The following is a 25,223-nucleotide window of genomic DNA, read 5'->3' as shown; positions in this document are numbered from 1 at the left end:
AGTCTTCCAAATCAGCATATATCCTCCTGCAGGGATTCTTCTATATGGTCCATGATTCTAATTTGAGTTTGGAAACATTTATCTAATACTATTTCCCATATAGATATGGCTACTTATCATTAAAACTTGAAAGAGCAATTGTTTGTTTAATAAAAGTAACATAAAGATCCTGCTACTTTCCCTCCAAAAAAGGAAATCCCTTAATTAATATGTTATGAGCAGTCCTGGAATTCACTTTTCATATAATCACTGGAAGATTCACTCTACTTAAAAAACTGCCTTTCTCTAATTCTGTGTGTTATATCTTTCCCTAAAAAAGGAAATTTATGTAGTGAGGATATAGTCTTCCTAGAAATTGCTTTAGTTCTCTCCAAATATATCTCCTACTTGTTTTTCAAAAGGAAATATGAAAAAAGGATGCTTCAATAATTTCACTGTCAGCAGTATTATTTAATTATTTGATTAGTATTCTATAAAGCAATATTATGGCCTCCATAAAATCTTCCATTCAAGGTTTGAGAATAGACACACACTGAATCTTTTCTCTAGTTGTGACTAATACCTGATATGCTGCAGAGGAGAATGATGCTTTATGAAGGAATCACGATATAAGATACAGTGGGACATAATAGTAGAGAAAAAGAACTCTAATTCTACAAGAGGCACATGGAATGTGAGATCAAAATCCAGGAAGCCTGGGATCTTATTCTTCTGCTTTATTTGCTAGCTATATGATTATGAATGTCATTTAACCTTGAAAAGGCCTTACTTGCTTTATCTATAAAATGGAGGTAAAAAGATCTTACTTGCCATTAAGCAGGGGATCTCCCTACTTCTCTCCTAAGGTCACTTTCAGCTCTATGATTTATAATTGCATTTCTATAAAAGTTTCTATGCTACCTAAGGAAGAATGTTTTGTAATAAGCTAATATAGATAAGTTTTGATTTGTGACAGATTACATATTGAGCTTTAGTTTTTCTATCTGAAAAAAATGGGATTATCCTATGCTTCTCAAAGGAGGAAAAACTTGGCATTATTGGTATAAAACAAACAAAAAAACCTAAAACGCTTCTTAAGACATAGGTTTTAGTATCTGTCAAGATTGTACTTGTCAACATTGAAAGCACACTAACAATTGAAAACAATTCAAAAAAACAATTGATTACCTACTACATATTTAAGATACTATGGTAGATACAAGAATACAAATATTAAAAAAACACACTTTTCCTGCCATCAAGGAACTATCTATTAGGGAGATTTGACAGATATACATAGAAATACAGTGTATTTATATAGAGTAAGATAGAAGGACAAAGCAGAGACCTAAATTACAGTAGGAAAACAAGAAGAAATTTACTTTTGGCTACTAAGACTTTGGGAGGGTTTCATAAAAAAAAATGATCTGAATTAAATTTTGAAGGAAGAGAAAAAAATTTAACAGATGAAGATTAGGAAGGAATGTATTTCAGGAGCAGTGAGCAACCTACATAATTTTTCAGGAAGAAGCAACATATTATCTTAGGATGGTGTTTTTTTGTTTTTGTTTTTTTGTTCTTGTTATCAGAGGAAGGAAACAACATAGCACATAGAGTTAAAATGATTTTTCAAGTTCCAGTGAAAAATCTGGACTTTACCTTTGTTTCTGCTGCATGGGTTGTTGTCTCATAGCCATATATTGCATGTCCTCTTGTAGTCTATTAAGAGGGGAGTCTGGCTTGACACGAATCCCATAGTAATGGTATTTGGAGTTCCCTCTTCATCAAGAAAAACAACAGACAATGAAAGTATAAGGATCAGTAAAATATCTAGTATCAGTAAATATAAAATTAGGCTTATTCAATATCCATTTAATTTAAGATACTGCAAAATTAAGTCTAAGTATTAAAAGCATATAAATTGCACATATACAAAATGGCTGGTCATGTGGGGAGAGCTCAACTCAAATGAAAAAAGCATTTAAGCACCTACTATATCTCATACAGTTTATCCAACATATTAGGCACTGTGTAAAAACGGGGGGGAGGGGAATCCCACAATACAGTACCAATCATCATGGAACTTATTTTATTGTATGGGGTGAGGGGCTGTCAGGTGATAATATATATGAAGATAAATAAAATATACAAAATAAAATGAAATAAATTTGGCAGAGAAAAGCACCAACAATCAGAAGTCTGTCTAAGTGGTAGATAATAAACTAGAGGAAGACCTCTATACCTCTGAGCACAAATCATGTAAAATGAAAGATAGACACCTAGAGGGCATAATCTTTTTTCATGTATTTAATACAGATAAATTCACAGATATACCAAAGTACCTATATCTATATCTATATAAAATATATGCACATATAATATATGATAATGAATATCAGTTATTTTAGTGGGAAATTGGTTTTAGTAAAAATGATATAATATAGGATAAGTAATTTTTCATCAAAAAAGAAATACTAGTGGGGCAGAATTACCTACAGATCCTACAGTAAAAATTACAGTTCTTGTTTTATCATCTTGGACAAGTACTTAACATTTCTATTTCTTATTTACTTCATGAGAAGGAGTGTGGCAAGAGAATAAATACACTGACTTCAAGCTTACAAGAATGCTGTATGTTAACTAAGTTAATTAAAAAATTTAATATAAAGGGTTTTGTAGACATTAAGAAGAAATTATTTCATCCCTGTTGATTCTCAAGCATATTTTGTTAGTCACTGTTTTTAAATGAATGCATATCTGTTTTGCAGGCTGAATCAGATGTAGCACAACAGACACACATGGAGAAATTTCTCTGTGAAAATGGCAAATTTCCACATGGGACCAATGATTTCACAATGTCTTCATTTTCATGAAAAAGCCTGTGTTTGGTGACAAATTTTTGCTCTGAATAGAATTTGTGAATATTTGCAAAAATAACAGTTCTAAACATATAAATTCTTGCAATGAGAAAATAGTAGTTTCCAGTAAGTCTAAATTCAGTAAGACATTAGAACATTTCCCATTTTTTTCCTCTTCCACTTAAAGAATAAAATCTGAAGAGAATTTGTGCTAGATTACTTCTAAGTTTAAAGAGTAACTATACAGTGTAATGACTACATCCTTGCAAAATCCTTAAAATAAGGATATCATACAGATCTATTAATTGGCAAAAATATATGATTGTATATAAGTCTCTTTGAGTAGTCAGCCACCCAAATTATGAAGCAATCCTGAAGCTTATCAAAATAGGTCTTCTTTTAAAGATAAATTCTAATTAGAGTCTATTTTAGAGTTTTTAGCCTTGCAAAAAAGTGACGAGTCAGTTCTATAAATTACATCAATAGTCTTTTATTCTACAAAGTAAAGAGCAGTGAGGAAGTTGTTGTAGGGATGCAGTAACATTTCTCTCATGTGACCTCTTCCCGTTTTGTTTGGTTTATTTTTGGCTCCATTATATATATTAACAAGATGGCACCCTCTGCTCTATGGATGGCCTCACAAAAATTCACAAAAGGATCCAAGAGACAGGGTAAACTAATATCAGTTAGGCAAAAATGTTCTGAAAACATTTAATGTTTTGATTCTGCTTAGAATCAATAGTTTCATTATGTATATTTGCTTTTTTTTCCTGATTTCTACTAATTAGTAGGTATGATTTTATTTATTTATTTTTGAAGGGGAAATTTTTTTGCTTTATGGATTTTTCTGCTGTTTGGTAGAAAATTAATATCTTGGTTCACTTTGGCTCATGATAAAGTGTTGGTCAGATTGAATCTTGGTTTAAGTCCGTTTTGGGAGGAGATTGAGCCTTTCTTGTAGTAGAAACATTCAACATTTGTGAATAAGTTCTTATTCTTAGCCTAGATTTTATTCCCTTCCCTCATTTTAAATATTAATTTTTCAAAAGGTATAAGGGTAAACTCTTGGTGCATTTTGATTGCAAAAACGATAGCAGGAACCACTTGGAAAGTAAATTCACCAAAATAAAGTAGAAATATACTCTAGTCATTCTACCTCCCAAACCCAAGTCTTGTCTCTTTTCTCTTTTTCAGATAATTAGTAAATCTAAAACTTTGAAAGTATAGTATCTATTGAAATCTCTTCCAGGGAACAACATACAAGAAAAAACTTAAGCAAGCATGAATTATGCAAAGCCAATTTTGTTAAAGTATTTAAACTTATGTGGCAGTGGACTTCCTGCAAGTCATTCTTGCTTAGGTGTTTTCTTTTATTCTAAAATTACCCATAATCATTCTTTTTGTGGCTCTGGACAAGGGATGAGACAGAAAACCATGAAAGCTGTGAACATTAAACTCAGTTTGATTAAATTAATCATATGCAAAGTCAGTGGCTTAAAATTTTCTAAATCTTTCATATTCCATGAATTCCTCACTAGAATTTAATTAGTAGCCAAGAAACCAGTTGAATTAAATATCATATTGGCTGATGCTTAGATCTGCAAACATTTGATAGTCTGGTTTTGCTTAGGATGAACAATTTTAAAAGCTATTTTATTTTGATCTGGTTTCAAAGATATAATAGTTGCTGAAGAACTGAATTTGTTGTTATATAAATGCTTTCTATGTAAGTAAAATTAAATAGAATGGGTAATTTTCATATATGTATTATGTATATAGACATGCATCTATTTACATATATATACACATATGAATTTTGCTTGTATGTGTGAACATAAATACAACACACAAAGTATATCATTCATAGGAATCTAAAAGGATCATTCTCAGAATAAATTTATAATGAGGTCACTAAAGGTTGTTATTTGACTAAACACACTGAAGATATTTACTAGAATGCTATGGTACAATGAATCACAACTAATTAAAACTAAACTACACTTGCTAAAATAATTAAAAATACAATTTATTCATGAAGCTCTGCTTTGCTTCTTTATATGAGATTCCTAATCAATAAAATGTAGCTGTCCAAATTTAATCCGTATAAATGCTACATGGTGTGAGAGGCAGGAGATGGATTTGAAGTTGGAGGACTGAGGTTCCATCCTGGCTCTGTGCCCTCTGTGACCTCATGAAAGTTGCTTCCTCTTCTCATCTGCAAAATTAAGGGGGTAGTCTAGATGGCCCTTGAGGTCCCCTCTACCACCAAATCTATGATCCTATAAACAATGAAAACATCTACTCTGGAATTCCTGAATTTATTGCAATGCCTCGATTATTTGAATATATATAACTTACAACTAATTATATTAAAAAACCTGGAATGGAGAGAAATAAAATTGATTGGTTTTAAATAAATGCATGGAAGAAGACAGACCATTAAGAGTTGGAATGGCCTGTGCATATCATTTAGTCTAATTTTCTTATTTTATTAATAAAGGAAATAAATCCCAGAAGAGGGGAAGAAGGGAGACTTGTTATACAAATAGATCATGGCAGGCTTGGGATTCAAACTCATATTTCTAACTCCTAATCCAAAGTAATTTCCTCTACATACTGAGTGCCTCATTCATTTCATCACATCATGTTTGCTCAAAATATCAATTATACATTTTCAATGAAGTAAAAAATTTGTAACAACTATTCCAAAATTTCATACTAAAATTATTAAAGTTGCCAAGCAATGGAATTTTTATTTTCCCATTTCTCAATAAAAAAGAAAAAGAACATAGTAAAACAACAGGCTTTTAAGAACCCAATTCCTACAGCTTCGCAAAAAAAAAAAAAAAAAAATACATTTTTCTATGTCCACAAAAGATTTGTTGTTGATTTACCCTCTCTAGAAACTGAGCCAAATTAAATAAGCACTTCATATTTTTTTGTAGGAAAGTGGACAACAAACTTTTTCATATGGCTATTTTAATATAATTTTGTATGAGGCAAAGAATAGACTCTTTGTATTTAATTTTGCTGAGCATAATCATTAACATTTTATAAATGTCCATGATACAGTCTTTAAGATATCACCTACAAATTGTGTGCTAAATTGTTGATCTATCACTCTTTCTTTGGCTTGGTAATCATTTCACCCCTTTCATTACTATGTAATGCGGAAATTAGCTGGTGAATTCTGAATCAGTACAACTTTCTTTAGTGGAAGAGACACTTCTACCTTCCTGGTCCAATAATTTTCCACATGGGTGATTTTTGGGACAAATAATTATCTTTTGGATTTGATTGTCTCAAATGAATGTCTCTCTCTGGCCTTATCTAATCTGTGTCCTTGTATTCTCTTCACATACAGACACACTTTTACATACTTTCACTGCAATAATTTTTGAAAATCCATGATCTTTTTTTTCAGTACTGACCTAGTTCCCAATCTCCTGGTTCGTAGCCCCATGAAAATTGACCTTATGAGTTTTCCAAAGGAGGCAGCATTGACTGGGTCCAGTTTGTGTTCCTGACAGTGTCGTAGGTAATGGTTGTAAAGGGTACTTCTAGGGAGGCTCACACCTTCTGCTGTTTCATAATTGTCCAACAGCCACTGGAGCTATTATAAGTAAGACAGAGTAAACAAAAAGAAACAGCATAATTTACCAAAATATCTACAAGCCACTAAAAGCATTAGAGTGTCACTTCACACACACAAGAAAGTATTTAGAAGCTCTCCTGAAAGCCTTACAATATGATAAGTATCTCTATTTAAGTAAATTTAGAAGCTTAATATACTATGGGATTGAAAATGCTTGGAAATGTCTGTTAAATAGCAGAAGTCATAATACCTGTGACCTCCAACAATGCCTATCTCTTCAGATGTTCAAAAGTATGGAGTGACATACTGTACTGTACTGACTGTTGTTTTGGAGACAAACAGTTATTTCCTTTGGGAAATTTATATAATCATATTAACTATAAATAGATTTTATACCATCATGGAACAGAAAAAAAATGTTCTCTAGACTGAGGGCATGACATATAATACATCTTTATTGTTGATTTGTTATGACACATGAACAGTAAAAGCTATATTATATGAGCCCTTATATTAAGGTTATATTAATTTTATAGGGTTCCTAATCTACTTGTTTCAGATTACCAAAAGATAACATAATAATAGCATTATCTGCTATGAAAAAAATTCTAGGGTAGTAAAGGAAGAAACTCAGTCATTTCTTGCCATGAGGGAAGAAACTCAGTATCTCATGTTAAAGAACATTATAACATGGGCAGTTATTTATTTATTCATTTGCTTGTTTATCTCTGTATTTATTTGTGATGGGGAAATTTGTAGTAGTTAAAAGTAGTTATTGCATGTTAAATTCTTTGATTTTTTTTTAGAAACAACAGTTTATTAGAATCATCTCAAAATTTTCTGTCTCCAAGGAGCATTTTCACAGTGCCATAGGAGAATGATGCTTCGCTGACATGACTATGCTCAAAAGCAATTTAAGTCTTATTAATAGTCCTGAAGTTATGTTTTCTTCTGCCAGAACATATAGGAAGAAATAAAAGAAATTCTAAGGTACACAATTCTAGTTTCTGAGATCCTACTAAGGATTACAGTTGTAAAATTGGTAGAACTATTTATTATCAATCACCCATTTTACAGATGGGCAAATTGTCGTCCAAAAGTCACCAAAAAAAAATTACTACTAAAGTTTTGATCAAAATCCAGATCTGCTGATTTCTATTCCCTTACTTTTTCTACCACAATACCAGGAATGTAGCTCTTGTATATTGTTTCCCAATTCAGTAATTTAAGATGTATGTCTATGGTTAATCTATACTTTTCCATGAGAAAACATAGAATTTGTGAAGCTTCTCCTAAGTTTGAATCCTAAATAGGAAAGCCAAGGAGAAGTTGTTAAAGTTGTCACAATTTGCACTAACTCTCTAAGCAATTCCGCATCCACACTGACATTTCAGAAATTTATGATTAGGATTGGAATGTGAATTTAAATCTGAAACTTAATAGGGTGCCACTTGCAGACTTTTAAAAAGAAAACATTCAGTAAGTTTTTTTTTTCAGGTTTCCTGCATACGATAAAAATTTTAGATGATTGCATGCCATTTTATAAGGTTGATGCATATGATATATTAAAATACACACATTATGTGCAAAAAATACACATATGACAAGGCTTAGGTTTTACATGAAATAAACATAGAGACAATTCAGAAAAAGCTTAGGCAAGATTATTAGGTAATGATGATAGCTAAATTTTGCAAAGGTGTTCATAGTTTAAGTTCTTTCAACTATAGTATCTAATTTGATCATTTCAAATTCCTATGAGAAAAGGACAAGAATTGTTACTCCTATTTTTTAGATAAAGAAACTTTGTTGTTCTTTGTCTTTGGTTCTAGCAGAGGACCATGACATCAGGGAGGTGATACCATGACATGCAAATGAACTGGATTTAAGTGAGAGAGGGCTGTGCAAGGTCATTTGCCTTACTTTTTCCTCCAGAACCATCTGGGTTCAATGGCCACATATAGATGAAGACAACTGGTGACAGCCCTGGATGAAATGGGAGACCTTGGCCTTTTTAAACTAAAGTCTTCAAGAGGTCTCAGTTTGATTGAGGCCATACCCATTCAGCAAGTAAGGCTAGCTATCAGTTGAAACATAAAGAATCTCCTTTTCCACTTCATCCCAAAAAATCTGAATAAATGAATTAATGAAACTAAGGTTCATATAACTAGTTAGCAGCAAGACAAGGACTATAATTCTTGTCTTCTAGTGACAAGTTTGGTGTTCTTTATAGTGTAGGAAAGTGCTATGGAGGAGACTAACTATGACCACATTTCAGGTAACTAGCATATTACATCAAAGTGGCAAAATCTGAATGTAAAAATGATTCTAACAGCTTCTAGCTACACACCATATTACACTGACAAAAACTCATTTTTAGGATTCATAGGATCACAGATTTATAGCTAGGAGGGAAACTGAAGTTCATCTAGCACAACCCCTATATTTTAAAAATGCAGACACTGAGTCCAAACAGTTGTCAAATGATTTGATCAATGGTTACTTAGACAGTTAATAGTAACTGGTAGAGTTGGGATTTTAATCCAATTCTTCTGATTCCAAATTCAGAGTTCTTTTCACTATGAGACCTCCTCAGCAAAAAAAAAAAAAAAAAAAAAAAACAAACAAAACAAAACAAAAAAAAAAAACTGGGTTATTTACAAAGTCCAAAAAATTGTTCTTTCTTATAATTAATAAACAGATAAAAATAAGTATTTGTCAACTTAGCAAATATTATCCTAATGATATATTTAATCTCTTTGGTAAACTCAGAAGTGTTTATATAATCTTTTCATAAATATTTAGGATTTTACAAATATATAAGAGAAAAAGGAAAATGTTGCTATTTTGAGTTTTATTATTATTATTACAGGTCCTACTAATAGCTTGAATTACTCATAAAAATGCCTTACTTGTGTCACTTCTAATTGTTTTCCCCAAGGCATTCTAATGCTTTTCTAAATGCTATCTGATTGATTCTCTTATAATGAACAGAAACAATTGGTATTCATCCATCTTTTAAATGACAGCAACAAGAATGTTATCTGAAGTTCAAACTAGTTATCTCTTTATTGGTTTTTGTTTTTGAAATAAAAGATTTTACTTACATGATTGCACCTGAATTGACAAGTTTTATTTTATTCCAATTTGTCTCAGAAGTCATCTATACAGTTAAACTGGGCTACTTCTATAGGGTTGAGAAAACTATAGTGATCAAAATTTTTTATCTTTTTTCAATCTGACTACATATGTAAGCATAGTTGAGTTGCTTGCTTTTTTGTTAGTATTATTCAAATAACAACAGAAGGCATATTTGCTACATAGATAACGATTCATAATAGAATAAAAATTGGGCAGAGAGGAAAAATATTTGACAATGCAAATGCATGAAACTTTTTAAAAGTTAAAGTCCTATTCAACTTAGCAGTGGCAATGAGACATACACAAAATCAGTAAAGGAAAAGGGAAATTTGATTCAGGAGATTATAAGATCTATTTTCTATACAAATTAAAAAATGTTTTTAAGGGTAGCTTTAAGGAGTATAATCTCAATAGAAAAGGGTAAAAAATGTTAAGAATCCTCAGCAAACTTACTGGGAATAGCTGAGGAAAAAAATCCTAAAGTTACATATGGGAAATCTAAAGTTGAAAGGATGAATTTTAAAAGGGACTAGAAAAAGTTTAATTGATATAACTGGCTTTACAATCACAACTGTGCAAATAATGTTTAGGATATTTGAAAGAACACGATGCAAAATACTTGTAATACTGAAAGAAAATAACCTGCTTAATCAAAAACAAAGATACATTTTTCCTATAAAGTTCTTTAATTTTGTATATCTTCTGTAGGAATCTAATTAGTTGACATGAAGATAAACTCCTAAAATTTTTTATGAGCCAATTTCTTAAGAACATTTCTTTTTAATTTTTAAATAAATCATCTGAGGAAATTTTATGAGAATTACAAGTAAATTTTATAAAATATATAGCTCACTAATAATACTGCAAAGATATTGAGTTAGGATAGAAACACAAATTTTATTCCATGAAAGCAGATAACCAATCCTTGCTACCTCATGCTCAACTTTAAAATATCTTAGACTTAAAAGGATATATCTGTATAAATAAAACAAAGAACACTATCCAAATAATTCATAACTAAAACAAGCTTTAAATGGAAAGATTCACATAATTAGTTATTGGGAGTCAATTGGGGACCAATTCACATTAACCATGGCCACGAAAAAATTGCCATCAACTTGAATATGTAATTATTGATTGGACTTTTTTAGTCATAGAAATAATCATTCCCAAAAACAGATTGGATCAGCTATGTGTTAAAAGGGAAGTGGTAAAGGGAAGAAATGAGTATTTGGCCAAAAAGAACTATTGATCATTGCAATTGCATTATTTTCTGATATAGATTATAATACTCATAAAATACATATATGTATTTTAAATACATACATCTATATCTACATTATAGCTAGAGAACATATGTATATATATATATATATATCATACGTTATATTTTGGCAATTTGGTTCTACTTATGATTTGGTTGCAATGATAAGGATCCCCCCCTCAAATTTATTAGGTGTTATTTTATTGAATATTTATTTCCCCCCTAATCTTTTTTATATAGAAGAGCTACTTTTCATTTATTTTGAGTCATATATGCTCATAGCATAGATGAGAAGGATGGAGTAAGAGCAGGTGCCACAGTTCCTGCAAAAGTAAGGGAGAAGACCTTGCTGTTGGATTTTTCCCCCTCACATTTGACAACCCCAGAAAATTACTACAAAGGAAAAGTATGAGACAGTTGATGTGAAGAGGACAGTTGTCAAATGTTTGAGAAATGCCAAGTAAGATTCAAGTTTTAGCAGGAGAAAATGATCTACTTCTTGAAGATGTCTTCTTTAAAAAAATTGTACACTTGGGATCCTCAAACAGACTATAAAATTGCAAACTGGATTTTTGGGCTTGAAAATATAATTTATAAAAGTTTTTTTTTTAAATTTTGACAGTAAATGGGCAGTCAAGGGATTGTTTTAAGTCACTAATCAAGAAAGCTGAATCTGTTATGCTAATAAAAACAATGTCAAAGATACTTAGAGGTATACTTGAGCTTTCTAGATCTATTATTCTTAAAGTAATTTTTACTTTACATGGAAGATAGGCATAAAATGATCATAACAGGTTAGACCTGTAAAGACCTTGAAGTCCAATTCCTCATTTTACATATGAGGAAACTGAATCACAGAGAGTGGCCAAGGTCACATAGCTAGTAAGTAGCAGAGTAAGGATTTGAATCCAAGTCATCTCCTTTCCAAACCCACATCTTGCATCTTGCCTTTTTATTTTGTTGGAAACTATATTTTAGTTCTTTAGGCTTTTTTCCCTTAAAACAAAACAAAACAAAACAAAAAAACAACTAAGATTCTCTGGTTATGAAATTTTACAAATGTCTTTTAAATCAGTTGCTTATAAGTGTGACTTAAAAGCCCATAAAATATACCATGGGAACTTTTAACCTTTAGCTTAGTTTATAAAAATCTGATTATTCTGCTAATGAACAGACATAAGTATATCTTAGGGTGGAAACCAAGATAATTACATCTTGCAACCTTTGCATTTAATCTGTGTTAATCAGGATAGATTAAGAAAGGTGAAAATTTCCTATTTTTCCCAAAGGGAAATACTGATTGACAAATTAAAAAAAAATGCATTTCCCAATTAGCTTCTAAGTGTAACATTTGGGATTTTTTTTCCAGATGGATTATAACCTATTAGGACTCATTTTCAGTGCACTTTACTAATGATATGCATTTTGACAAAGCTTATTTCAGTCATAACTTATATTTACAATGTTGGCATAGCAAAGTCAAAGAGGAACATAAAACGAAGATTTTTGCTTTAGGCTGGATATATTTCAATGACAAAAGGCATGAGATGATTATTTCCTGAATTACAAATAAGAAAGAAAATAAATGCCCCTAAGGTTTTTTATAATTTAAATGAATTTTAAAATATCTACAATTCAAAAATAATTAATTCAAATTATGACAAATTTTAACCATTTTCAAATATGCATTTAACAATTTACATTATAGATACATTGGTAAAAAAAATCATTATTTGCAAAGCTGAATCATTTGCAACTAACAATAAATATAAAGAAAAAATATAAAACAGTAAAACTGCCTTTATTTTAAAAAAATGCTATTTAGGCAGATTGCAAATCTCTTAGCCATATGATCTTTGTAGCTAAAAAATGAAAAACTAAATTAGGAGTGAAATAAAAATCCATTAAAATAATGAAACCATTTGAAGGTCAGGATTTTTTTTTTTTTAATGCCAAGCAGTAAGACACTATCCCAGGAATCTATGAGAAAGATAGCTAACCGTTAAAAAGATTTTTAAAATCAGTAAGATCTTTTAATCATAAATTATACTTGTAATTGACTTATGTTTTAAAAACAAAAAGCTGATTGAGTCAAAAAAACTATATATGTAGTAAATGGGTAAGGGTCTGTATGACCATATATTAATCCTTTTAGTCACATAGAATACAAGGAAGTGATCCTTTCAGCATTATACTTGAATGAACTTGGCTCTAAAAGAGATATATTATTGTTGTAAAGAACACAAAAGAGATGGATGACTTTGTTAAAATAGATATCCTATGTTAAAATATATGTCTCTCTCCTACCCATCATACCTCCCCCAATTCTATTTCTTACATATTAAAGACTACAGAGAGCAACAAAATACAGTATTCCTTAACAGTTTCTCAGATTAACATTTAACATTACCAAGCTCAACCAGGTACTGTGTACACTTTGCACAGGATAAGTTAGCCAGGTTTTAGACATGGTTTCATTTTACACTGACATTTATAGCATTATGAAATACACTATTCAAGGGCTTCATTTCAAAGTACATGCCAAAGTAGGGATAAAGGTGGCTAACTGTTCTCTTCTCATAGTATGTAAAAGAAATAGAGATTAAAAAAAAAATGATCAGGGAACTAATAAAATTCTAGTGTAATGAAGAGGGAGAGTTATTTTTTATTTAGGCGGATTATAATTCATTTTATCTAGGTCATGGCTTTTTAACCTGGGATCTGCAAATTTAAATTTTGGGGGGATAACACTATTTCAATATGGTTGGTTCACTTTGTAATCCAATATACCTCATTTTGTACATTTATAAACATTCTGAGACAGGATCAATAGATTTTCACCAGACAAGGGGGTCTACAACATAAAAAAAGTCAAGGATTCTTCATTTAGTTCTTTCTTTCTAAGCAGTCTTCCAAAGTACATTTCCTCATATGAAATTAAAAATACAGATAGTCCTTCATTATAGTTTACAAAGGATCCTGTCCCCTCCCTTTGTTAATCAGAGTCCTTTCTATAGTAGGGATTTTTTTTAATGTAGAGTCCAAAGATCCCAATAGGTTTTGTGGATAGATTTCAGGGATTCCATCAACTTGGATTCAACTTTATTTCACTACCCTTTGGTTTCTTTTGTAATTCTACATATTTTATGCATTTAAAGACATTATTCTGAAAAGGGTTCATAGGTGTTACCTAACTACTGAAAGGATAATTAACACTGCTTTGGTGGTGCTTTCCTCCACTGAAGATAATTCCTGATAGTGCTGTCCTAACTTGTATATTCCCACTTCCAGCTGCTGGAATCCAAGATTATGATTTGTCAATGTAATTATTCTCATTATTAGAGTTGATATGGAATAGAAGATAGGAATTCCTTCTTGTGGCTAGCATTATGATTGAGAGAGAGTTATTGTTATTCTAATATGACCCACATTAATTACAACAGTAAAACTGTTATAAAGAGGTATTGGTAATTTGATTTTAATACTGTAGTTTAGCTACCCTATGTATTATAAATGATAATTTGCAATATTTTAGGAACCTAAGCCACTATTTATATATAAACACTCTATATTGTTTAGATGGGAAATGTGTTCTATATCCAAAGAATTCACAAAATTATGGAACACATTCTATTCTTAAATTGGGGATTGTATTTGAATCATTACTCCTTCAATTATCATATATGGGGCACATTTTGCTTGATTTAAAAAAAAAAACTTGAGTATTAATGTACTTTATTATGAGCTGATTTAGAGTTGTGCTTTTGCTTTAAAAAACCTTCAAATACCAAAAAATAAAGTTGTAACATTTTCACATAATCACAACATATAAAAATTCTAAATTTTTTGAAATTGACTTTAAGGTACCTCACTTTAGTGGTTGTACCTATAATTCAGGTGGAAAACTATGAAGATTATTGATATCCAGGTGACAAAGGACTGATTCATAATTGTTGTTGTCAAGTTTGATTCAAAGGATGATTTAAAAAAATATATAATCACCAGCGTGTTAAGTAAAAAAAATTCAAAATGAAATCTATATTTCCTATATTAGTAGAGAGAAAAATACACAAAGAAGAATCAAAATGTGCCAATGGTTTTAATTAGAAAGTTTAATTTCATGGATTTCTATAAATATAGGTTTAACCTTCAAAAGGAGGTGAGCTGAGCAGGATGTCTCATGTGTTGAGTGGTAAGAATTGTTCAACTTGAGTGTGGCACTGAAATCCACAAAATATCAGGAAATATAGAGGGATGGTTACTTGGGATAAGAATATGTGAGGAAAAGTGAGATCTGCACCAGGTGAAGAAGTAGCTACACAAATAATTAAGATCACAGACTAAAGAGGAGCAAAAAATGGACACAGAGTAATGGTTCTATAAACTAAGAATGTTTCCAGACAGCTAGGTGGTCCTTTGTACAAGTTCTACTTGATTTCTAATTGTTAAATGTATCATAGAATTTAATTGGTATTTTGGCTGAATAAAAAATTTTAGAGAAAAAAATTTAAAACCATTAATTTTACTAAGTAAATTTTATTTTCATCCCTTTGGCCCTTATGGACATTAAGATGAGTAGATACTTAATCTCTTAAGATTACTATTAACTTTATGTCCTACCATCTAATCTATTTCCTGGGAAACAATCTCTTATTCTCATGTGGAAAACAGCCTAGGAAACAAAATAATAGAAAAGAGAACTGAATTTTAACCCTGGAAGACCTTGAGGAATACCTGGATTTGAACTGAGGCTTGTTTGCATCTTACCTGTGTGAACTTGGCCATGTCACTTGAAATCATAAGATCATAGATCTAGAGTTGGAAGGAATTTGAGAGGACGTTTAGCCCAATTCCCTAATTTTACAGATAAAGAAATTGAGATGAAAGGAGAGAAAACAACTTCTGTCCAAAGACACACATGTAGTGTTAGGGTATAGATTTAAACCTGATTCCTCTAGCCAGAGTCAGTGATCTTTTTTTACTGTCTCAGTGTCCCATATAGAAAAAGAGGGTATTGGATCACATAACCTTCCAAGGTTCTTTCCTAATTCATACTATAATCCTATTAAGACTGACTTTTTGTCCCGATAGTCATAGATAAGGTGACAGGGAGGACACTTTTCTATGAAAAATGATTAATTGAGAGAACTAATTATACCTCGGCTAGATAGAACAGTTTTCCTAAATCAAAATCTTTCAATAAAAGTAATTTAATTCACATCTACTTTACAAATTCAGTAAACCTAAATTTATACTATATATCTTTCTAAACATGATAAAGCATACCAGTAAGTTAATTTCCTGAACTTCAAAAAGTAAATGGTTTTCAAAATCTTTTTACTAGAAAATTTCCACTCAATTGAAAACCAATTAAGTTTACCAAGTCTATAATATCCTTAGCAGTTGATCACTTGGAATCTGTACAAAGGACCAATTCAAATTTCTTAAATATATTTAAAATTAAGAGTATCATCAAACTCCAAAGGGCAAAAAAAAAATAGGTTTTTTTTCTTACAAAGTTGAGAAGATCCTGAAGATCACTAATTTAATAGAGTTGCTTCTATGAGGAAACTTGATCTGAGAGCATCTATGCATTTAACTGATCCACATTACTACACTAAATCTTGCTGACAAATCAGCTCTGTTTCTAAAGAACTCTACTTTAGGTATGGCTATAAGTAAATTTATGGAATTTGAGGATATCTTAAGTATGAATTAAAGGAGAAAAAAATTATCAGTGCATTTGCATGTATTTATAACCATTGTTTTCCATGCACTAAGAAAGCCTCTGGCACTGAAAAACAGTATGAATGATTTTTCAACACTAGGTAATAAACATTCTGAAGACACAGAGTGAGAAACATTTGTCTGCTGTTTATGCTGCTTCATTCACACCTTCATTAACATTAATTATTTCTTCATGCATTCTACAAGAGAAAATGTCAAAAACAACATATTTGAAAATTTAAACAAACCAACAATTTAAAACATACAAATATGTTTTTATACCTACATTATTGTTTATTAAAACTCCCATATGAAAAAGATGATAAAATAGAATTCAAATTTAAACATATGCAATATCACATATATAAAATAACCAAGTAAAAATAAAATCTGAATGGAATTTTACTGTGGGACAAAGAGCCTAATCATTTACAGAGTTAAAAGTTAAGAGAATTTTGATTCTCATGTCCCTGTAAAATTTTTTCCCCACAAGGACAATGAAAACCCCACAAATTTTACATTGCAGTGTTTAATACTTATCTTCTAGCCTGCTAATGTCTTGCAAATTTCCCTTACCAAAACAATACCATCTCTATAACAATACAGATTTCAACAAAAACACAAGAACAATTGTAATGTGCAGAATGACATTTTCCATCTAAATTCCCACAAAAAGACACTACACATACATTACCAACACTTAGGATAACATCAAAAAAAGAGGAGCCACGGAATAAATACTATCATTTCCCCTCCATGTTTATGTTACTCATTCACCAAATTAAGTATTTCTTCTAAGTTACAGTTATCATCCACACCTCCTAGCCTGTTTATTATGAACCTTTGTCCCATTCATCTTAAAACAACTTAAAAACTTTCATCTAAATAGAAATATATCAGAACAAATGAAGAGATTTACTATAATTTTGCAATATTAATTCAAATTTTCTGGAATAATTTGTTTTCTTTTATCTTCATTCAGTTCATAGAAAGAATCTTAATCTCATCTTAATGGATGTTCCCATACAAACCACTATAACTTCTGTATATGAAATAAAGTTATAACTTTCATAAAATGAAACTATACTAAACTGAATTATTCAAATCATCAAATCCACACAAAGGAGGTTGCAATGATTTTTTCCTTCCTTCCTTTCCCTTTTCCTCCTTTCCTTTCCCTTTTTTTCCTTTCCTTTTCTTTTCCTTCCTTTCCTTTCTTTTTTCCTTTTCTTGCTTCCTTTTCTTTCCTTTCTTTTCCTCTTTCCTTTTTTTCCTTTGCTTTCTCCTTTTCTTTCCCTTCGCTTCTCCACAAAAGGAATCAATCATGCAAACATCCTAAATAATTTAAATTCTGAATTTAGGATATTTTGGTATTAAATAATCAAAGGGGAGAACTTGCTTTCCTAAAAATGTATTGCTATAAATTTAAGAGAATGTTCATTTAAAATAAACTTTTCCATTCATGTTAAGAAATTTTATTTAATCTATTCAAAAAACACCTCCTAAAAGCATTTTAAAGCACATGAAATATTATAAAAATCTGAATATAAGTTAATAAAATTTCACATAAAATCATGAATTTATTAATTTATAAAATATGTCTCAATTCTTTCCACACTTACCAGGGTCACCAGCTATAACTGTGGTTGATAACAATTAACACTAATGACTTGAAAGCACATAATTTTCATTCTGTTTTCTCAGCTACAATTCAAAATAAGGCATTCTTATACTCTCTTAACTTTCTTTCTTCTTTTCTTTATCTTTCTTCCTTCTTTTTTGGGGACCAGTTTCAATTCTTTACAGGTCCCCTAGATCTTTGAGGCTACACAAATATACTCAAATGCCTGACAGCACCTTAAGAGCATCTCTATACCACTTAAAATATTTTGTTGTTAGATCTACTATTAAGTTGCTTTAAAAATTGAATCATTATTTATATATGCAAGTAAAAAAAATAGTGTCTACTTACACCACAAACTGATGTAGGTTTATATGTTTCCTCCATGGTAAATCAACATAAAAAAAAAAAAGATTTTCAAATTCCCTACTAGCTAGTTTTACAAATAAGTGTAAAGTTGCTAAATTTAAAATGTGTTAAGTTTTTGTCCAAAAAGTTTTATCAAAACTTAATTAAGAGACTCAAAGGCCTCTATTTTTGAGATACTTTGCTAAGCCAAGAATGATGTGAAGATTGTAAGTGGCTGAGAAAGGAAGGTTAAGAAGCAAAATAAATAAAACAAGCATTTAGAGGCAAGCTAAACATGCAGAACAAGCAAAGAGATTAGTTTACATGAAGAAGAGGCAACTTACATGGCTGTTGAGAAGAGAGCTTCTGTGAGTGGACAGACCGTCAGACTTTTGCAGCGTCTCAATCGCCATTTCAATCTGATAATAGATGTCATTAAAAAAAGGGCTCAAGACAAGATAGTAATAAAAGGCTGACCAGAGAAATTTTGATAGGTTTGTTCAAGTTCAATTTTTGCTTCAAAGTTGGCTAATGAATAGATTTCACTTATAAAAAAAATTATTTTTCCTCCTCCCTCCACCCTTCCCCCACTCCTAGTGGATGGTGAGCCCCCTCACAAAAGGGAACTACTGTGAACATTCTCTAATTACAATCAGAACATAGTCCTGAGAACTCCAGCAGATTTTTCCAAGGTTATGAGAAAACATTCTTGACTTTCACAATTCAAAGACACAGATGTGAAACAGAAACTACTCTCTCTCTGTATCCTCACACCAAGAGAGTATTCAATATTTGTTCTTTTCTGCCATGAAAGAAAAATGTTACTGAAGATCCTGCATTTAATGTATTATAGTATTTTAATGCTAATGTGCAAAGAAATCTTTGCAAATATTCAAAAAGATACTCCACCTACCCCGCTTTTGTTTTTGCCTTGCCTGCAAAACTGAAGTTTTATGTAGGTCTTTCCAAAATGTCATTAGCATGAATTAATATGTTATAATTGTATCATGTCTTATCCTATAGAGCCATATATATTTCATCTTATGGGGTGATGGTGACAAAGAGACATCAGAAATGACAGTAGAAATGAGATATAAAAGAAAAACAATTTAGAGGCAACAGAGACAGGGCAATCACAGAAACTGCCTTACCATTTGAACTCATTGCAGCATTAGCAAGAAATCAATTTCTCATATAATAGGTAAGAATAAATATGACTTTTTATCTTTTACCTAATGGAATTCTTGAGTGATTCCCACTTACTGTATACTGTTAAGTATAACCAGTTACAGAAAAATCTGGGTGAAGTAACAAAAATTTAGGCCATGTAATTAAGAAGGAAAAACCCAATTTCATCCTTGTAACAATCTGATCAACTTTAAGGCTGGAATCAGGAAGACATGGATTTAAGTTCTGTCCCTGATGCATACCATTAATCACATAGATTAATAATAGATTATTATTAGTATTATTACTTACTTAAACTGTCAGTGACATATGCTGTGCTGAAAACAATTAATTACAGAGGGGCTGCTAATAAGCAGATTTGGAGGAGTTCTCAAAAGTCCTATGTTACTGATGAAATCACAGGTCTGCCCCCCCAAACTCCCCATGATGAATAGGTATAACAAATACTTAATTGGTTATTTGTATAAATGAGATTAAATTATATAATTCATTTGAACATACACTGAAAACTATAAAATGCTGTAAAATATATGCTATTATAATACTTTAAAAATAATTCTGAAAAAATGAAACATTTTAAAATTCTAATAATTTCTTGTGAAAATGTGTATAATAGCAGATAATAGCACAATATTAAGGTTTTGTTTTCTCTTTTAAAATGTCAGGGTAAGCATCTAAGGGTGCCCTGACAGCATTTATATTCCCTTTACTAACAATTTCTATCCATCTGTAAACTTGTCAACTGTACCAATTCTTTACAATATTACAACACAATATTAACGTGCAAGAAAAAAGGAGATTGCCTACTTCTGATATACAATGATGTAGATAACTTTTTTTTTTCTGTGATCAATCAATACCAGAAGAGATTTTGCTTTAAAGGCCTCAAGTTAGGGGAAACTTGCTAAGCCAGGGTTTCCTCACAACTCTGTAATTATGGTAGGCAGCACAAGCTTTATTTTATAAAATAAACTTAGATTGAGAAAGGATATTTATTTGCATACAGTTTAAACAATTGGTAAATCTTGAAATTGGCATTCAAAATTAAGCCTCTTGATTTCAAATCTAGCTATGAAGCATACTCCATTGCTTCAGTAACTATTTCCATTGCCACATAAAAGGGTGATTCTTAGTTCCACTGATCTCATCCTAGGTTCTACTTTAATAAAGATAAATAAAAGAAGCCCAATGGTTTATGCATGGTACATTAACCAAAAGGAAAAAAAAAACCTAAATCCTATTTTTGAAATGTAGCAATTTTATTCCTATTTCTCAAAAACTTGTTCTTACAATCACTTATCAACTATTTCAAACATAAAATAAAAGCATGCTTTACATCCATTTGCATTAATTTCAATACATGAAGTGTTTATTACAATTCAATTGTCCAACGTGTCTATTTGAGTTTTTTTTTTGGTCCATTCATCTCATATCCATTCCTATATTCCCCTCCCTGCCTTCATAATCACAATCAATGTGTCTTCTGATCTGGTTCTGTATTTTTAAATTCACATTATTCCATGTATGGACCTTCTCAAATTTCTTTATATACCTCATACTTATTATCATTATATGCTTGCATTACAGTGAGAGGCCAAAATTTATTATTTCCCATTTGTCCCAGTTGAATGGCTTCTAATTTTTTCTCTAAAAAATAACGTTGCTGCTGCTAAACATTTTTGAACAGAAACTTCTTTCCTTTTGGATAATACTCTCTCTGGATATTTCCAACAATGATAATACTGCTGGGTCAAGATGAATGACTTTTTGGGTAACTTATAGTGTGCTATCAGCACGCTCTCTAAACAGATATAGCCAATCAGCAATTCTAGCAACAATATATGAGATTTGGCATCCCCCTCCTACCTAAGAAGTTGATAATGAAAACAATCAATATCTATGACATGTCCTTGCTAAGTAGGGGAGGGGAATGAATCTACACTTACCTAAATTTTGAGGTCCAATCACTGGTGTGCTGGTAGAACACTATGTAGATGATAACTTTCTCCTATTCAACCTGCTCCCTCATTCCCATTAATTTTAGCCTTTTGTTCCTTTCTGTGTCTCTACTCTCACTGTATCTTCCCCTCCCACTGTATCCTATTAACAGCCCGTCCTATTAGATCTCTTTCTCTGTAACTTCTTCCAGCTCCTTGTAATCATAGAAAACTGGCTCTTCTTAGAAGAGACTGAAACCCTGCCCAACCTCTCCCCTATAGAATTGTTTTTTCTCTCCTGCCCCCAGGAAGAGGATAAGACCTACTTCTTATTTCTTCCTACTATTTCTAGACTCTCCCACTGTCACCATTGCATATTTTCTTCCACTTGGACTTGTCAACCAACCCAGATTCTAGGAGAAGTTATCTATTTCCACTCAGGTCATTTCCACTTTCTTTATGCATTCAGTACCTGGCTCACACTCTCTTACTCTCTACTTTAACACCCCTGCCCAATATGCATGTTGAAGTCTCTTCAAACCCACCAGCCTTTAAGTTCAACAACCTCCTCAACTCTCATGTGATCTGTACCTTCATTCTGCCTCAATGAATCACAAGAACAATCATGCTCTTGACCTCATTATCATGTGTTCCATTTTTATTACAAAAAACTCTGAAATTCTTTTATCTGACCATAACTTCCTATGCTTTTATTTCTCTTCCTATCTTATCCCTCTTAAACCTATTCTCCATTTCATCAAAATCTCCATTCATTCTTACTTTCCCTTCATGCCTTCCCTTCCTTTCCCTGCTCATCTACCCTAAGGGCTTTATTTACTTCCTTTTAAATTTTAATGCAATAATTAACCAGTGCAATTTTCTGCTAACTTATGAATCCCTGAATACTTTGTTTTATAAATATTTATTCTTTCCCAAACTTCAGTCCTTATTTCCCTACCCTCTGCCTTTTCTACTACTAATCACATAGTATTGCACAGTTTTTGAGGAAATCATTTACCCCTAATGAATGGGTCCTGAACAAAATTATATCATCCAAACTCAATGGACTACTCATTGTTTTACAACCATACAAACCCCATCCTTCCCAGCATCAGTTCCAAATCTCTCCTTTTCTCTGAAACCCACTTATGTTACTTTCCAGTAGAGGACTTCACGTCATAATTTATCAAGAAAATGGAGGTTATCTTGTCTGCCAAAGGCTCCTTCTCCTTAAATTTTGTATCTCAAATTCCCTTAATATCTTTCCTGACTCTTTTCTTCTTAGTTATAGTTATATACAAGAGATAGTCTTTCTATTTGCAGTTTACACATGTTTCACTGTTATCAAACTGACGTTCCTAAAGTATAGATATTGCCATATTATTGCCCAGCTCAAGAAGCTTCAGTGTCCCTCTATATCCTCTAGGGTGTACTATAAATGCCTCTGAGCATTTAAAGTACTTTGTAATCTGAATGCAGTCTCTTTCCAAATTATTCCCATGTTAATCTCCCTAGAGTCTTTATATTCCAGACAGCAGCTAGATTGCATTTAGGGCTGGATTTGGATTTAGAGAAATCCAACCAGAAGGACTTTATTGTGTGAATCTAGGTCTAAGTCACTTTCACCTCTTATAAGCTTTAGTTTCCTCATCTTCAAAAATGGGGATATTAATAACCTGCCTGCCAAGGTTTTTGTGAGAATTAAATAAGATGTATTTTTGTACATTGTAATGCACTTTGTAAACCTAATATACTATATAAATGTTAACAAATATTAGCTATTATTATCTATGTTCTAGCTAAATCTACCTATTTGCTTTCCTTCCAGATATAAAATTCCAACTATAGTTTTGCATAGTTTGTATTTGGAATGCTCTAATTCCTTACCACCACTCTCTCCTCGCCCCGCCCCCCCTCAAATCCCTACCTACCTTCAAGGAGTTACCAGATGCTATTTCCTATAGGCATTCTTTTTTCACCTTCCCATTTGTTAATGCTCTCTGACTCTCTCCCCGCCACAAAACAAAATATCTTATATTTACTCTGAATGTATTTTGCATATGGGAGACAACATGGCATGCTGGATAAAGAATTATTTCCAGAGTCAGAGAGACCTGACTTTAAAACCCATCTCTTTCATATATTGGCAGTAACCCTAATAAAATATTTGACTCTTCAGCAATGCTCTCACATCAGAGTTAATGAAGTAAGTTGCTGAAAAGCATTGATAACAGTTGTATTCTCGCAGAAAGTTGCTTATGTTAAAAAAAATCACAAGTTCAGCCCCTATATTTTATATATATTTATCTATGTACATACTGTCCCTTATTTCTTCTCACCTAAAGTAAGTTGCTTGAGGACAGGAATTATAATAATTATTATTATTATCACCTTCATATTCCTGGTACTTAGCACAATATTATGCATGTATAATTCATTTTTCCATATTCCTATTAGTATTGAATTTTGTCATTTTAATTAACTTTTATCATTGTCATGCTTAATAAGTGGTACCTGAAAGTTATTTTAATTTACATCATCGGTGAAGTTGAACTTTTAAAAAACTTATTTTAAAACAACTTTGCACCTCCTCTTCTGAAGATTATTTATTATACATCTCTCTCTCTCTCTCTCTTTCTTTCTTTCTCTCTCTCTCTCTCTCTCCACTTACATATTTATTTATTTATATATTTAGCCATTTGGAATTAGGTCATAGGATCATAGAGAGGAAAGAGAGCTTAGAAGTTCAGAAAGGCCGGTGACTTTTCCAGTGCTCTCAAGCACTGGGGGGTTACAGATGAAGAAACTTTCACCCAGGGAAGATGAATGACTCAAAGTGACACAGAGAGTGTCTGAGGTCAGACAAATACTATATTTCTCTGACACAAAGAGTTAAGTCTATTTCCACTGTATCACAGCATTGCCCATGTTTAAATTTATTATATTGTCCAATATTTTTGTAATGCTATTTTCATTTCATTAATTTTTATTGTATAAAATTTTTAATTTTAATATAATTGAATCCATTGATCTTACTCCAAATAATAGAAGAAAAAATGGATTTCTCCTTTTACAAGTAAGATAAATATTCCATTCTACATTATCTTTCCTATTAGAATTGTTATTTTTTTTTTAAAGTAAGGAACTGTTATCTTTCTTTTTCAAACCACTTTTCTAACAAACTTCTTCAACTATATCTTATTAAAGAATGAATCCTTTCCCTGGTTTTATTCTCTATAGGCTAATTGGATACTAATCTTTTGTATGCATTTGACTCACTATCTAGACTCTTCCTATTTTTGCTCCTTTGATCTATTTTTTTTCTGGTACAGTAGAAGTAAATGAATAGAATTCTAGATTACTGGAGCAGAGAGGAACTTCAGACTCCTCTATTTCATTGTCCTAAATGACTTACCCAATATCATGTAACTAGTGATTAGCAGAAGAGGCAAGACTAAAATCCAGGTTCCTGGATTCCAGACCCATCATTCTTTATAGTATATCACACTCTATATTCTGGTTTCTCTTCAGATCGCATAAATCTTTCGCCTATAGTATATCACAC

The 25,223-nt window shown here is 31.5% G+C and overlaps 1 protein-coding gene across 8 annotated transcripts in view; it reads right to left on the bottom strand.

Annotated features, from left to right (window-relative positions):
* The window catches only part of RFX3 (regulatory factor X3), a 330,544-nt gene that overhangs the window by 79,386 nt on the left and 225,935 nt on the right, over positions 1-25,223 (bottom strand). For 7 of the 8 annotated variants that reach the window (XR_007952236.1, XM_051987925.1, XM_051987943.1 and 4 more), the window contains exons 5-7: positions 18,878-18,952; positions 6,269-6,450; positions 1,639-1,758 (exon numbers count right to left, since the gene is read on the bottom strand). Coding sequence is in view for 7 of the 8 variants with exons in the window: in XM_051987925.1 (XP_051843885.1) it covers positions 1,639-1,758; positions 6,269-6,450; positions 18,878-18,952 (377 nt within the window). In the remaining variant the exon portion in view is untranslated. The remainder of the gene's footprint in view (positions 1-1,638; positions 1,759-6,268; positions 6,451-18,877; positions 18,953-25,223) is intronic. The other variant, XM_051987952.1, reaches the window with a different exon arrangement.

This window comes from Antechinus flavipes, chromosome 1 (genome assembly GCF_016432865.1).
Source record: "Antechinus flavipes isolate AdamAnt ecotype Samford, QLD, Australia chromosome 1, AdamAnt_v2, whole genome shotgun sequence".
Lineage (NCBI taxonomy): Eukaryota > Metazoa > Chordata > Mammalia > Dasyuromorphia > Dasyuridae > Antechinus > Antechinus flavipes.
Note: the sequence above shows the minus strand (reverse complement) of the source record. Positions and strands in the feature narration are given on the sequence as shown.